We start from the raw sequence: 16,563 nt of genomic DNA on the forward strand, positions 1-16,563 counted from the left end.
CAATAGTACCGTGATTCACACGGTTAGAATTGTCCGCATCAAGAGGAATTCCAAATTAAGTAAGCCTCTTGTTTGTCAACAGATGAATTTGTGTAACCTTATTGTGATTTTACTATTATTGAAGTTACTTCAAAATGCTTAGTTCCCATTGGTTTATTCAGCGACAAGTTATGAGGATTTAACGTTCGCACAATTGGCACCCATGGATTCACCACGCAAGAAGTGGAAAAGGTTAGTTTTTCTTTTTTCTGTCCAATCAATTAAATTCATTTTAGAAACTAAAATTATCTTATATGTATTGATACGTGTAAGCGACATAGGCAAGTAAAAATAAGATTTTGCATTGCTGTCCATTGAAAACATGATACGTTGAACCACTTGTAAGGCTCTGTCTTGAATTGTTCAGACCTAAACCAATTTTTTATACAGACTTAAATAATATTAATTTAAATATTTATATTGATCTTCCAATTTTTTTAACTGCTAGTCATTTTATCTATTTATAACCAGACATGTAACATTTTACTTTTTAACGAATAGTTCCTTTTAACATATATTATGACTTTGTTAGCTTTATAAAACATTAAGTAATTCTCATTGTGAAAAATAGTTCCTGGTGTAATAATGGTTGCAGATAATGTCAATAATATATTACAAAAAAAATGCTATAAGAATATATATATATATATATATATATATATATATATATGTGTGTGTGTGTGTTTTGATAGGGATTTTGTGGGACCAAGACACTAATCTCTCTAACGTGATTTCGATGCTTGAATTGTGTGTTCCGCTTGTCTGCTTTCAGTCTGAGCCACTCGGTTGTCACAGTATTGGTCGTTCAATGGACTTCAATCTTGACCGAGGGGGGAGGTACCTACAAAGACACTCTGTCGCTCAAGTTAGTCATATGTTAAAGGAGTTTTTGCTCATAAATGAATGTTTTGTATTTATTCTAATTGAGTATTGTGAACTCAGTCGAACGTATCTGGCTGTTAGCACTGACCTTATATTTATAAGTCACCTCATGGATCCTAAACTCATCCAGGCCCAATAAAATAAAAACATACTTTAGATTTGGCATTAGATTCGGTCAGTTGCTCATAAACAACTTATCAATATCTTTAATCAGATATATTTGATTATTTTATCCTCTGTTGTATCGGATATAGTGTATATCGAACGATTACTAATTGTTAAATGTCCGGTCACTACCACAATAATGGTCAACCAGGCCATCATCCACTACATCAACTAAGGTCAACCGCGTTAAATGGTGTTGGGCCATAATTGGGCCAACACTTAAGGTATTATTGGGCCAATAGTCTAGTAGAAGATAAAATAATCAAAGATATCTGAATAAAGATATTGATAAGTTGTTTATGAGTAACCGGTCGAATCTAATGCTGAATTTAAAGGTAAGTCTGTTTTTATTTTTATTGGGCCTGTACCTGTTTAGGGTCCATGAGGTGACTTATAAATATAAGGTCAGGGCCAATAGCCAGGTACATTCGACTGAGTTCACAATACTCAATTACAATAAATACAAAACATTCATTTGTGAGTAAAAGATCCTTCAACAAACGCCTAACTTGAGCGTCGGAGTGCCTTTGCAGGTACCTCCCCCCCCTCGGTCAAGATTGAAGTCCACCGAACAGTCAATACTGATGGCAACCGAGTGGCCTAGACTAGAAGCAAACAAGCAGAGCACACAACTCAAGCATTAAAGTCACGTCAGAAAGGTTAGTGTCTCGGTCCCACAAAATCCCTACCAAAACATTTTGGCGCCCACCGTGGGGCCGAGAGAAGTTGAAGAAACCCAATGGTGACCACGAGGAGCATGGAGGAACAACAGAACACTAGATATTTGATAGCACAAATGCAAGCACATATACAAGCACAAGCACGAACCATACAGGCACAGGCGCAAGCATAGCAAGAACTGCAGCTGAAGCACGCAGAGGAGATTACGGCACTAAGAGCAGAACGAGGCTGTGCCGAACGGTCAGCTCAACACTCGGTCTCCATGGCCGAATGGGGTAACAACCATCAGAATGAAAACGATGGAAGTCGTAATCGACAGCCATCTCAGCACACCAACCCGAAAGGTAGAGGAAGGAGAGAACCATCGCCTCTGCAAACCGTTCGACCCTCTAGTTTACTCCCTTTTACGGCGACCATCATGCAAACTCCAATGCTAGAGAAGAATCCTCCTATATTAGAGAAGTATGATGGCTCGACAAATCTCGACAATTCATCTCAGGATCTTCACCAATGCAATGGCGTTCTACACGAACAACGATCCGGTCATATGCAGAGCTTTTTCCTTATCACTCAAGGACGAGGCGTTGAGTGGTATAACACTCTTCCTCCAAACACAGAGGACTGCTTTGCCACCATGGAACCCTCTTTAGAAGGAAATACGCCTCTAATCAGAAACAGGAGATAACACTGGCAAAATTAGTTAGTACTAAACAGGAGAAGGATGAAACCTTGAAGGCCTTCATGAAAAGGTACAACGAAACCGCACGGCGAGTTAAAGATGTTAATCACACTTTTATCATCAACAATTTGCCTTCATGTTTAAGACTGGGATATTTTGCTGAAAGGCTATATACTCGACCACCAAAACCTATGGATGAACTTCAAGAAAGGATCGCTAAGTTTATTCGTATTGAGGACATGAGAAACTCGAGGAAGAAACAACAAGAAGTCTCTACAAGTGGAAGCAAGAAAGAAGGCAAACAGTCATTCAACAATAACGACAAGAATGAAGGTACGTTTCACAAGGATTTCATCCGAACACCTAAGTATAATCATTACACCCCCATCAACGCACCAGGGTAAAAGTTCTTGAGGAAGCTCTTAATACCGAACTTCTTACAATCCGAAAGAAGTCTTCTCCAAAAGACGCTGACGAAAGGAAAAGCTGTCGGTTTCATCTAAACCGAGGACATATTATAGAGGAATGCGATGTGTTGAAAGATGAAATAGAAAGGCTCATCCGAGGTGACCATCTGCATAAATTTGTAGAAGAAGAAGGAACTCGAATAAGAAGTCCTCCCAGAGGAAAATCTCAGTGCAGGGAAACCGAATGATTCTATCAAAAAGTCGAACGAAGGCATAGACATAGTCGCAGCAGTAGTCGCAGCCACAGTCACAACCCTGACCGTAGAGTTCTTCGGCATATCAACTATAAGATATAATAAAAAGTCCTTCCTAACATGTGGAATGTGACAAATCTCAAGTTTACTTTAGTTGAACATTACTATCATGTTTATTTCACTTTCCTTAGACATAGACTTTTGTTGTTTAAATTCTTTTGTTTGGATAAACGCTTACGACATCATGATCACATTTTATCACATGTAGTCGGCCAATCAGCCTTACTAGGTCGTCCACAAAATTCAGGGAACGTTCCAAAGCAAACTCTTAGGTTCAAAACCGAACGGTGAAGACCGTCCCCCATGGATTATAAATCGAGTGGTAAAGATAGTCCCCCATGGACTATAAATTGAACGGTAAAGACAGTCCCCCATGGACTATAAACCGAATGGTAAAGACAGTCCCCCATGGTCTATAAAACGAGTGGTAAAGACAGTCTCTCATGGACTATAAAACGAGTGGTAAAGACAGTCCCCCATGGACTATAAACCGAGCGGTAAAGACAGTCCCCTATGGACTATAAACCGAGCGGTAAAGACAGTCCCCCATGGACTATAAACCGAACGGTAAAGACAGTCCCTCATGTACTATAAACCGAACGGTAAAGACAATCTCCCATGGACTATAAACCGAACAGTAAAGATAGTCCCCCATGGAATATAAAACGAGTGGTAAAGACAGTCTCCCATGGACTATAAAACGAGTGGTAAAGACAATCCCCCATGGACTATAAACCAAACGGTAAAGACAGTCCCCTATAAACTATAAACAGAGTAGTAAAGATAGTCTCCCATGGACTAAAAACTGAGCGGTGTAGACAGTCCCCCATGGACTATAAACCGAGCAAGGGAGGCTAGTCCCCTATGGACTATCATCTAAACGGTAAAGGCGGTCCCCAGATGAAGGCTCACTCACAAGTATTCAACCATTCAGCTTCTCAGGTATTCGCCCATACGACCTCATAGGTATTCGGCCACTCTATCACACAGGTATTCGGTCATTCGGTCTCACAGGTATTCGGTCATTCGGCTTCGACTGCTCGGCCTTCCATGGCCTCAAGTGTTCAAACATTCGGTCATCCGGCTTCATAACCTAAATTATTTAATGTTAATTTGATTGACTACATTTTCTTAATCACATGCGGATTCGAATTGTTTTTCCTCTTTAGTACAGGTGACAACATCCTACATAAAAATCGTCTAGCCTCTCTCAAAGCTCATAAGTCCTACAATTAATCATGGCTAAAATCCGAACGATTAACTCGGACTTGGGGGGCATGTATCGGATATAGTGTATACTAAATGGTTACTAATTGTTAACCGTTCGGTCACTACCATAATAATGGTCAACCAGGCCATCATCCACTGCATCAACTAAGGTCAACCGCGTTAAATGGTGTTGGACCATAATTGGACCAGCACTTAAGGTATTATTAGGCCAGTAGTCCAGTTGAGAATAAAATAATCAAAGATATCTGATTAAAGATATTGATAAGTTGTTTATGAGCAACCGATCAAATCTAATGTCGAATATAAAGGTAAGTTTGTTTTTATTTTATTAGGCCTGTATCAGTTTAAGATCCATGAAGTGACTTATAAATATAAGGTCAGGGCCAACAGCCAGGTACATTCGACTAAGTTCACAATACTCAATTACAATAAATACAAAACATTCATTTGTGAGCAAAAGCTCCTTTAACATACGTCTAACTTGAGTGTCGGAGTGCCTTTATAGGTACCTCCCCCCTCGGTCAAGATTGAAGTCCACCGAACATCCAATACTGAAGACAACCGAGTGGCCCAGACTGAAAGAACATACAAACGAAGCACACAACTCAAGTGTCGAAGCACATCAGAAAAATTAGTGTCTCGATCCTACAAAATCCCTACCGAAAGAATATATATTTTCTATAACGTTTTCATTGCATTGTTGTTTTTTTCATTCGATAACTTTTTCAATATTTGCCGCTCTGAAAATACACCATCACCATCTTCATTTGCACCGTAACTAAAAACAAATTGAAGATTAAAATAATATTTGTATAATCCATGTTAATACAAGCCAAACACAATTTGATAACATATAATTAATCAAACCTAACACCTGAGTCTCATAATATGAAATCTGTTACATATCTAAGTTTTTTCACGCCAGCATTGTAAGTCGAACAATTGATAGAAAGAAATATGTTTAAATTATAATCGATATAAAGTGACTTTTAAAATATGAGATCCAAGTTATATTTGAAAGGGGGAACCATTTTGAAAGCACGTTTTAGATTGAGGTCCAAAGTTAGCATCTGGAAGGGGTAATGACTAGGAAAAGGCAAAAGCAAAAACTGAAACATATGTATGTGGTCATTTCTGTAGCAGACAGCGGACAAAGTAAGGGGAGAATGGGTGATGTTTGTTTCTTCTTCTTCTGCATGCATTTATGTGGTGGATCTAGATTAGTGTTTTTTTGTTTTCAAAGGGGAAGATGCTAGCTTAGTAGTCTTCAAAAACAAACTTTTCTTCTTTTATTATAATTCTGATTCATGTAGAAAGTTTTTTTTTTTATATATAAATAAATCGATTTTAATTGATATAAAATAAAAGTAATAATAATAACCGATGTAAATGTCATTTTTTAGGACTGGTGACAATCTATAAACATCAAATTATTAACATGAGAAAAATATTTCACTATTTTTTTGTTTGTTTATATATATATATATATATATATATATATATATATATATATATATATGTGTGTGTGTGTGTGTGTGTAATCAATTGGAAATACTATTTCGTATTTAAAATATATTTTTTAAAAGAACATTTTAATTATATAGATTTTTAATTGATTAATTATAATATTTAATTAAATGAATTAAAAGGACTTTTGTTAATTTTTATCGTTACATTTAAGTTGTTGTATTGTAATTAATAATTCAAATTTAACTTTATATTAATCTAAATTTCAATATTATTACATATATATAACTCTTAAATAATATTATAAAAATATTTTTTTAAAATTATTTTCTATTTTTTATTTTTAATTAAAAATTTGGCGCAGCAGACTAAAGAAAGTCATAGTTTCATTTACTATATTTGTGAATCATAAATAGGAATTACAAATGTTATATTTCAATACTATAGATGTACATTCAAAAGGGAAGAAAAAATATTAATTTATTTCACCTGTTAATCTATATTTTTGAAATATTTTTAGTCAAAATTATAATCTAATTTTTAAGATTTTACTAAATTTTGAATTTTTACACTCAATTCTACATATTTTGTATAGCTCAAAACTCAATAATCGAATTCGGAGTGTTTCAAACCAAAAAAAAAACATAATTAAAGTTGAAGGATTGATAAACTTCTTGACATTTGTTTGTCTACAACCTAGTTTTTAAGTTAGAAAATTATTTCTTAATAATGTTTGATTATATTAAACCTAACATTATTTAATTATTTTTAAAATTTAGATCAAACTTCTAATGTTACAAAGATAATTATAATTAAAATTAAAAGCAAATTATTTCTTCGTAGGAAGTTATAAGACTCTTTAATCTCCCCTTTAAGATATCCAGTTCTTAATTTTTATTATTATTATTATTTCTATCGGTCTCATCACATCACATGACCTATAAGTAATATCATTTCCGTAGTTTCATTCATGTGACGAACCCAATTTTGTAAATCCAAGAGTTGCTTTTCTAGATTCTGAAATGCTCCTTGTATGTAAGATACACTTGGAATCATACTCTTTTATCTCGTTGATCATTAACACATCAACGGTTTCCAACAACAGCCCCACTTAAATATCTTGGACACCTTATTTAACCACGGTTTCTTCATTATAAATTTTTTATTTAATATTCACTTATATCTTGATATTATAATTTATTGTTTTTTTCGTTTCTGTAATAATTAAATATCATATTATCGCCGTAGAACTTTCATCTATGATATAAATCAATTAATTTAAAAAATCAGAAGAAGAAAAAATAGTACATGAGGATCTTAAAAGTGGACAAATCAATTACTAAAACATGCATTATCACGGACAACTTGTCCAAGCAAATAGATTTAGGTGTTTGAAAGAGTAAAGTAGGGTTTAAAATCCACAACTTTCACAAGCAAGGAGCTGTAAAACAAAGTAAAGTTGATTAAAAAAATAGAAAACTAAAGCCCAAAAATCTTTACAGCACTCTCAAACTTTATTATTAATCAAAGTTTACTAAAATTAAAAAATTAAAAATTAAAATTTATTAAAGGGAAAAATATACTTTTTATATTTTCTCTTATTATGAAAATTTATTATACTTTTATATCCTTTAAATTATATTTTGTTCCTTTCAATTATATTTTGGTTAGAGTAAAATATCAAACACTATGAAGATAAGATGATGAGAAGCGTGAATTTGATGAGCAATCAATACATCCAAAAATCTAATCTGTTGGTGATGAGACTTTCATATATCTTTTTGCTATGTTTATGGTTCTTTATGATTCAAACTCAAATTAAAAATTAGTATGTTTTATGCGAGTGCATATAATTTTTTTTTTATAAAAGTATGCCTTAAAATAAATAATAAAAAAAATGGACTCTAATAACACAAATGTATACATTAATGAATAATGAAAATAGATCTTTATAGCGATAAATTTGAAGTCAAGAAAAATGATAGAAAAATGTGTTGTAATATTTTTGGGAAAGCAAAATGATTCGAAGATGATTTGTTGTGGTTCCTATGAAAAGGAAAGGTAAAAATGAAAGGCGAGAGACACTTGCCTAAACGCAGAAGCAAAGGCACAACTCATTTGCTTTATATTTGTCGAGAAATGGCTGACTACATCATATGATATGGATCACTATGCTCAGTAAGTCACCAAAGATATCATTGGCGGTTAGATTTATCCACTCACAATAGTGTGGCAATGGTATGGCTCATCCCTTTCAATATATACCATTTCATCTAAAACAGTAGAGAAGGCTAGAAATAGAAGCAAGCAACAATAACTTCCTTTCAAATTTTCATTTGCTTGGTTAGAGTATTTAAGAAATTATTTCCATTATAACTTTTCATTATATATGTTTAAATGTCATTTCTTAATTTTAATTATCTTTAAATTATATAAATTTTGTAATACTATATTATATTATATGACTCTTTCATCATTTGTATTGGGGATTACGTAATCAAAACATTTAAATGTGTACATTTGTAGTCCATGCAAATGAAATGATATTGCTCCCCCAGACGTCTCTTGTTAGGAGCTTCTCATCTACCTTCGATATAAGTCCCAATCTTTAACAATTCCTGGCTGTTAAAGAGATTAGATTAGTGTCTTCCACTGGTTGGATGTGATTTTTGCCTTATATTTTGGGTCAAAATCTTTAACCTTTATCTTTCGTTGGGGAAGGGAACGGGTAACTGGAAGCTTGCGATATAACATTTCCATGCAATTTTTTTATCAACTTGAACTGTGATAATATATACTGCCAATGACAGGAACTTCATTGTTGAGTAAAGTGTAAACACTATGACCCCAATGCATTAAGTGTAAACATTATGGCTCCCAATGCATTAAGAGAAGGTTGTCCCAACAATATATTAGAAGAGGTGTTGACGTCTCCTACCAAGTACCTTATGGTTCTTGTGTTGTTCATTACTGTTTCGGTTATTTGGGGCTAAGTTACCAAATGCTTCCACAATTTGTCTTCTTGTCTCCTTGCCGTCTTGTCTCGCTCCAAACTCCGTTGTTCACTCCTGCTGTCCGGAGAACCTATCAAAGATTCTCCGATGCCAAAGTCAATACGGAAACTGTTGGCGATTTGATGAAACAGTAATGAATGCATAGTAAATGCAACCTATCTACCACTTACCTCTGACCTCTATTTATAGTTTTTGCTATGGGCTTGGGATTAGTGAAAAGTTAATCACGGTCCAATTCCAGTCCAATAGCTCTAATCCTAATTTACCTTAATCTTTGCCCTAACGACCTGATGTACCGCTCGGCCGGTCTTGATCCGCCGCCCGTACGGTAAACCAACATTACTCACCAGAGTGGAAGAACAGACGGTCAAGTTACACAACGCGTGAGTTGAGTCTCTAATGCTGTCGGGAATGAGAGATGGAAGAAACACCAGTGGTTGTTTAAGTCTCGGGACTGTTTTAGAACCGGCCGGTCCATATGGTACAATTACCTTCACCAAACGGGATTTACAAATATATGTATCATTGGGTATCGACCATTTCCACTACGAATCCAACAATTTATTGATATAAGGGCGCATAATCTCATTAAGATTTTGTAGTTTTTTTTTTAATTTTCAATAAAGGACATCGATCGAGTTTCTCTAGTCTATCAACGTTTTCTTAACGTTGAACTTTTTTATTTTCATTGTGATCATCATTGGATCATCTTGTTTGGAGTCAATGGCATGGAAAATCAACATTGGTGGCATGCATCTTCTCCTGGGGGCCAACACCACATTTACATATTGCATTACTCACAAGTGCTTCTTTCAAGTTGTTGTTGAGGATCCATATCCAACAAACCCTTTTGATATTGTGTTATCACTCCCTATATAAGGGCAGTTTAGGATCAGACTGTTGATCCTCTCACTTTGCACCTTTATATCAACTGTGACAGTTGTCAATCAGTAATATGTAGTCGATAATATTTACCGATAAAAACTAAAATCCTTTAGTAATTACCAACATATATATTTGTTGGTAATATCATGTATCAGGTATGGGACATTACTGACAGATTTTTCCGTTAGTAAAATTCATCCATAAATGTAATATTTGTTTACGATGTAATGAGCTATATTCTATGCAATCGACCAGACCTATCAAGCATACAATATCATATCTAGACAGACATATAATAAAAGTGCAGTGAGTTGTATTATATTCTATGCACTCAATCATACCTTCTAATCTTACAATATATCTAGACAAACATACAATAAAAGTGCAATTTTGTATATATAGGGCACCGAGACAGATTTGCTAATACCAAACCATTCAGAAAAATATCAATTATAATACCAAGCAATCCAAACAAACATCAATTACAATATGTGTATAAGTAATGTATCAACACATAATAAAAAACACATAATAAGTACGTAAAAAGAAATCCTAATAATCTACATAATCATCAAAATTATTGCCTTTTTTCTTGAGGGTCTTCTTAAGGGCGTTGTTCTTGCTCTTGCGATTATGGTTGAACTAGGGTAAGTTGGACCAGAGTAGGTTGCTATTGGGACAATGTTGGACTGGACTAAGGTTGTTGAAGGCAAGTTTGGCATTCATAGGCAAGAATTTAACGACCAAATTTTGTAAATTTTCAAACTTGTAGCTTAAATCATCATAAGTCTGATCACGTGCTTCTAACTTTGTGTGAGGTATGTAATATCCTCTTTAACACTAGTGGAAGAAGATGATTGATGCTTAAGGGTACATCTTCTAACAGTGTAATTTGCAGCAAGTTGTCATTCCTTATATAGTCTTCCTTTACTTTTTTTTTCCACTGAGAACCTCAAGCTAGCATTGTGTCATAATGATGTCATCTAATGACCCTTTCTCATATATGACATGTCAGAGTCTAGTTTCAAATCTTTGTTGTTAAAGAAAAAGAATGTGAAATTAGTTAAATATGCTACAATTTTAAGTTTAAAGGAAATAATAGTAAAAAGATTTGCTTACATGTGTTATTTGAGATCTTTCATCGACAAACTATCAGATCCCTTGCAAAGATGAGTTTATTGAAATACCTCATCAACAAAAGTAGACTGTCCCAACTCCTACGCCTGTAACAAAATATGAGGTTACATATATACATAAATTTTAAAAGACTTAAGTTATATCATAATATGAAAACAAAAGAAACTAAGGTTTATACCATACGAATGATGTGCTTATGAGTGGTAATGGAACCACCAGTGTGTAGGGTCCCACCCTTTTTCTGAAGCAATATTCTTTTAGGTTATAGCACAGTTATTGCAATAGTAAAGAGAACTCCAATGTACTTGCAAATTATTCCAGATATCTTCCCCAACCCAATAAGGGTGTTCTCGTGCAATCCTAGCATCTCTAAACATCTTAGCTAGCCAACAAGATGCTTTGGTGTGAATTTTTTTTTTTAATTTGAGCTTCATGCTCCGGTCTCCACTGAACCTTCATTTATAACATTCAATCAAATAAATAATCATCTTGATGACATGATATCCATGGTATTTAAAGCATAATAGTAGTGGACATTTATTTTGCATTTGACTTAATATACATGAATAGGAAATGAGAATAAATTGGTGACGTTTCATCTTAAATCCCTACCAAAAAGGATCTTTATCTTCTAGAGGTATTGCTCCTCATGCTGGTGAAGCCTTTAAAAATTGTTTCTTAATATATGGTTTGGGAAGCAACTCTTAAAGGAAGAAACCTAAATATGAATGCAAAAAAAGTCATAAAAAAACCCAAGGTAAAATTAGTCATCTAATACAAATTAGTTTTTAAGATGATATCATATATTAACCTCGACCCTAAGGTTCAATCATCGATCAATCATAATGAGGACGGTCAACTTTATCATTTGAATCATAAGCATTTGATGTATTATTGTTCTAAACATTGACCTAATCAGCATTGGACCTATTGATCCAATTGGTATTGGGCCTAATACCACACAATCTCCTTATCATCGCAAAGCGTAAGACTAAAATTTCTTTAGCCAAATCCAAACATTGACTCAATCAACATTGAGCTTATTGATCCAATTAACATTGGGCCTATTGACCCAATAGTATTGGGCTTATTGACCCAAATAGTATTGGGCCTAACACCACACAATCTCCTTAGCCTTAGCATCGTAGAGCGTAATGCTAAAAGTTCTTAGGTGAACTACTTATTCACCATCGAATGCATTAATAGGTCACCCATTTTCTTGTTCATTGTCTTAAAAATTCAGTAATGAATAACTCGGAAGATTATCCTTAAGCATCTTAAGAGGTCATCAATTCACCTTTTGAGAGATTAATGCTTTATTTTAAAGGATTTAGAGGACTTTGAATTTTTCACACCATTTATGTTAAAGACTAGTACTTTGTGTCTTAAAAGATCGCTGTTTTCCTTACAAGAGACTAGAGCTCCATTTTCTTTTTAGTAGATTAGATCTTCTTTCTCCTTTTAAGAGACTAGAGCTCATATTTTTTGGTGCCTTAAGAGATCCTTTTTTAGGAGATCCGAGTATTTTGCTTTGGAAGTCTTTTTAAGGGTTAGCTCTTTTAGTCATCTATCACCCTTGGGAAACTAAACTTTTTTATCACCATTCATAAAAGTAGTGTTCTATTATAGTTTTTACTAAGGAGGTTAAAACTCACTTTATTGAGGAAACCAAGGCTTCACTTTATTGGGTGAACAAGGCTCAACTTTATTAGAAGACCAAGGCTCCACTTTATTAGGTGACTGAGGCTTCATTTTTGTCTTTGAGGAGTCTGGTTGCTCTTTTTATTTTTTAAGAGATTGGTTGCTCCTTTTGTCTTTTTGGAGACTTGGTTCCTTTCATCTTTTACTTTTAGGACATTTAGCATACTTACTACTAATACATTTATTATAAAAGGAAAGCACATCATGTTTTATGTAAGGCCAAAAGAAATGATCATGTAATATATCCAATGTCTTTTGAATCTCAAAATGTCCCATTAACACCTACCCACTCCCCCTCTTCATGAGCTTCTTTGACAAATAATTCTCTCAATAAACCTTTAGGCACACACAACTTAATTCCCTTAAAAAGAAAGTCATCTTACTTATAAAAATCATTAGAAGATCCTTTTTCACAATCTTTATAAATTTTGCCAAAATCATGATCATCATAATACAATTCCTTAAATATTTCATAACCAAGCACTTTAGTTTCAACCATGAACAATAAGACATGTCCCTAGATAAGGCATCAACTATAACATTTGTCTTGCCTTGCTTATCTTAATAACATAAGGAAATTGTTCAATAGGGGAATGTCTCTTATTGAACTTGCCTTGACTCTTAATGTATTTAAGGAATTCATGATCACTATGAATTACAAATTTCTTTGGAAGCAAATAATGGTTCCAAGTGTGCAAGGCTATCGCTAGGACATATAGTTTTTTGTCATAAGTAAAATAGTTTCTCATTGCCCCTTTTAACTCTTTACTAAAATAGGCTATAGGATGTCTTTCTTGCAAGAGAACACTTTTTATGCCAACATTTGAAGCATTATACTTTATCTCAAAAGATTTTTCAAATTTTGGTAAAGATAAGATAGGTTCATGTGTGAGTTTGTGTTTAAGACTATCAAAAGCCTATTGTTGTTCCTTTCCCCACTTAAACCATCAAAGGTTACCTTCCTATCATATTGTCAAGGTCTTCCCAACAACAAATGACTCGCCTTTATAAGTACCACATCACATACTTCCTCATTGACATATTTACCTATAAAGAAGGAAATCTCCACTCCCAATTTTTCCCTATTTTTCTTAGATTAAAAGTTATTTTTAAGTTCTTTTAGTTTCTAATTTTCTAGAATTAGGTTAGTTTAGAATTTTTTCTTTAATTTTAGGATTTTGTACATATAGTGTTAATTTTGTGTTTTAGATGATAAATAGTATTTTTAAATAAATAGTATTTTGCTCTTTACTTTAAATGTCAAATTAAAAATGTTTTTAATACAGTCAAATTAAAAATGTTTTTAATACAATTTTGTTGTTATAAGCTTCCATTTTCTCTTTTTGCTAATTTATCCTTTTCCATTTTTCTTTCTTTTTGCAGGAAGGCCCCTGGTCAAAGGGGCCAAAATCTAGTCAAACTGGATTGGGCTGATGATGTTGGCCTGAATTAAAAGTCCAGTATTGTTTTGAGGGTGTTGCTCCCTCCACCACCACGCCTTTCTCCCTCCACCTCCCCTTTACTATTTTGCCCCTCAGTAAAATTTTATTTTTAGGGTTATTATTTTTTAATTTTACTCATTCATAGCCTATTTCACTAATAACCTATCTAGTCCCTTGCATGAGTAAAATACTTTTCTTTCATTTTAACATTATACTTATTCCTCTCTGTGGTGTGAGATACTACAAGTTGCAAAGGTTGGTGGTGGTGGAAAGAATTATCAAGCAATCTTTCTCTTGTGGTGGTATAGAGTTGCTCTCGTAGTGTAGTGCGTGAAGTGGTGCAATACGTGAAGTGGTGCAGTGCGTTTGTGGTGCTTCCTCCAGGTGCGTAGTACAATAAACCCTCGCATAAAACCTTAAACTAAAAACGAAACCTTTAACGGAAGACATCCTTCAACGGATGTCAACATCCGTTTAAGGTAAAACGGATGTCGACATCCGTTTTACCTTAAACGGATGTTGACATCCGTTGAAGGATGTCCTCCGTTAAAGGTTTCGTTTTTATTTTGGGTTTGTTTTATTATTTTATTAGATATTTTAATAATTTAATTTAAATATTTTGATTTATTATTTTTGAATATATTTTTAATGTATTTTAATAACGTATATTTATATTAGTTTATGTTTAAATTTTTAATTTTGGATGTTATATATAATTAGTTTTTAAATGTAATAATTTTGTAAAATATATATTTTTTATACATGATTTTTGTATCTTTAATTATTTAACAATTTTATAATTATATAAAAAATTACTTATTATTTTATTTATATCAAATATATAATTTAATTATATTAATATTTTTATATTTGTTTGATTAATTATTAATTATGTTAATAAGGCTCATTATAATTTTGTAGGTGATTATTATTTAAAATGGATGAATATCTTCATATGGATTCTGAAATTGGTTGTAGTTTGAAATCTGATTTGTCTTCATCAATTAGCAAAGTTGTAGAGAGGGATTTAACAAATAAATTTTCAGCAAATGAAATATTTTGTTCACGGGAGCACTTAATTCAATGGGTAAGAGGGATGACTTATGATTTAGGATTTGTTGTGGTAATAGAAAGATCTGACATAGCTACTGGTGTACGGGGAAGAAAAACGTTCGTCATACTTGGATGTGAAAGAGGGGGAAAATATAGGAAATACAAAGCTGATGCAGTGGCTAGTGTATACGGCACTCGTAAATGTGAATGTCCGTTTAGATTAAAGGGTAAATCATGTTCAAATGGGGCCGGATGGGTGTTGAAGGTGATGTGTGGACATCACAACCATGAGTTGGCTGAAACTTTAGTTGGTCACCCTTATGCTGGCAGGTTAAATACGAGTGAGAAGTCATTACTGGTTGATATGACAAAGAGTAAAGTTACACCTGCAAATATTTTATTAACACTCAAACAAAATAATGATCGAAATGTCACAACGATTAAACAAATCTACAACGCAAGGCATGCGTATAAACGATCATTAAGAGGGTCCAGAACTGAACTACAACAACTTATGATGTTGTTGGATCGGGATAAGTACATTCATTAGAGTAGGTGTGCTGGTGATTCAGAGGTTGTTACTGACTTGTTTTGGACACATCCTGATGTAGTCAAATTGTTGAACTCATTTAATGTTGTATTTATGATGGATTCCACATATAAAACAAATAGATATAGACTTTCGTTGCTTGAGATTGTGGGTATGACGTCTACAGAGTTAACCTTCTCAGCAGCATTTGCTTTCTTGTCTACTGAAAGGCAGAGTAATTTCACATGGGCTTTGGAAAAGCTGAAAGGTTTATTTTTAACATTTGAGGGTGGTCCTAAAGTCATTGTCATTGACCGAGACTTGGCTTTGATGAATGCCATAACAAATGTATTCCCTGAGTCATATCAGATGTTATGTCGGTTCCACATCCTTAAAAATGTTAAAGCTAAATGCAAAATGTTAGTTCATTCTACTGAGGTTTGGGAAATGTTGATGGATGCATGGGAAAATGTGATGGATTGTGCTGATGAAAACTTGTTTGCTGAGTATGTGAATGGTTTTCAATACGCAAGCAGTTCATGGCCTTTGTTCTTTGAATATGTCAATCAGACTTGGATTATTCCGTACAACACATATTTTGTAAAGTTCTGGACGAACAAAGTAATGCATTTAGGGAACACAACCACAAATAGGTATGTTGGAATGGGCTGAAGCCCTTTTGGGTTGGTTTAATGAAACGTAGCGTTTACGCTGCTGTGATGAGAAGCAAAGGGGTTAAAGGTAGAAAGCTCGATTAATTAAAGGATTTTTCCTAATTTCTTCATCCTCGATCTAGGGTTCCAACAAAGAGAAGAAGAAGCGAGCTCCATAGTTCGTGACGGTTGAAGCAATCATTGGCACGTGACCGAGGAAGCAAATAGGCAGGAAGATAGAGCTGATCCAAGGGCTGAGAATAATGAAGTGGTTAGTGATCAGAA

The 16,563-nt window shown here is 33.9% G+C and overlaps 1 protein-coding gene across 1 annotated transcript; it reads left to right on the forward strand.

Annotated features, from left to right (window-relative positions):
- Window positions 1–14,980: 14,980 nt before the first annotated feature.
- LOC128194831 (uncharacterized) lies at window positions 14,981–15,646 on the forward strand. The gene has a single exon (XM_052871225.1). The coding sequence runs from the start codon at window positions 14,981–14,983 to the stop codon at window positions 15,644–15,646; it is 666 nt and encodes a 221-aa protein (XP_052727185.1).
- The last annotated feature ends 917 nt before the right edge of the window (window positions 15,647–16,563 follow it).

The sequence above is a fragment of the Vigna angularis genome, chromosome 1 (genome assembly GCF_016808095.1).
Source record: "Vigna angularis cultivar LongXiaoDou No.4 chromosome 1, ASM1680809v1, whole genome shotgun sequence".
Taxonomy (NCBI): Eukaryota; Viridiplantae; Streptophyta; class Magnoliopsida; order Fabales; family Fabaceae; genus Vigna; species Vigna angularis.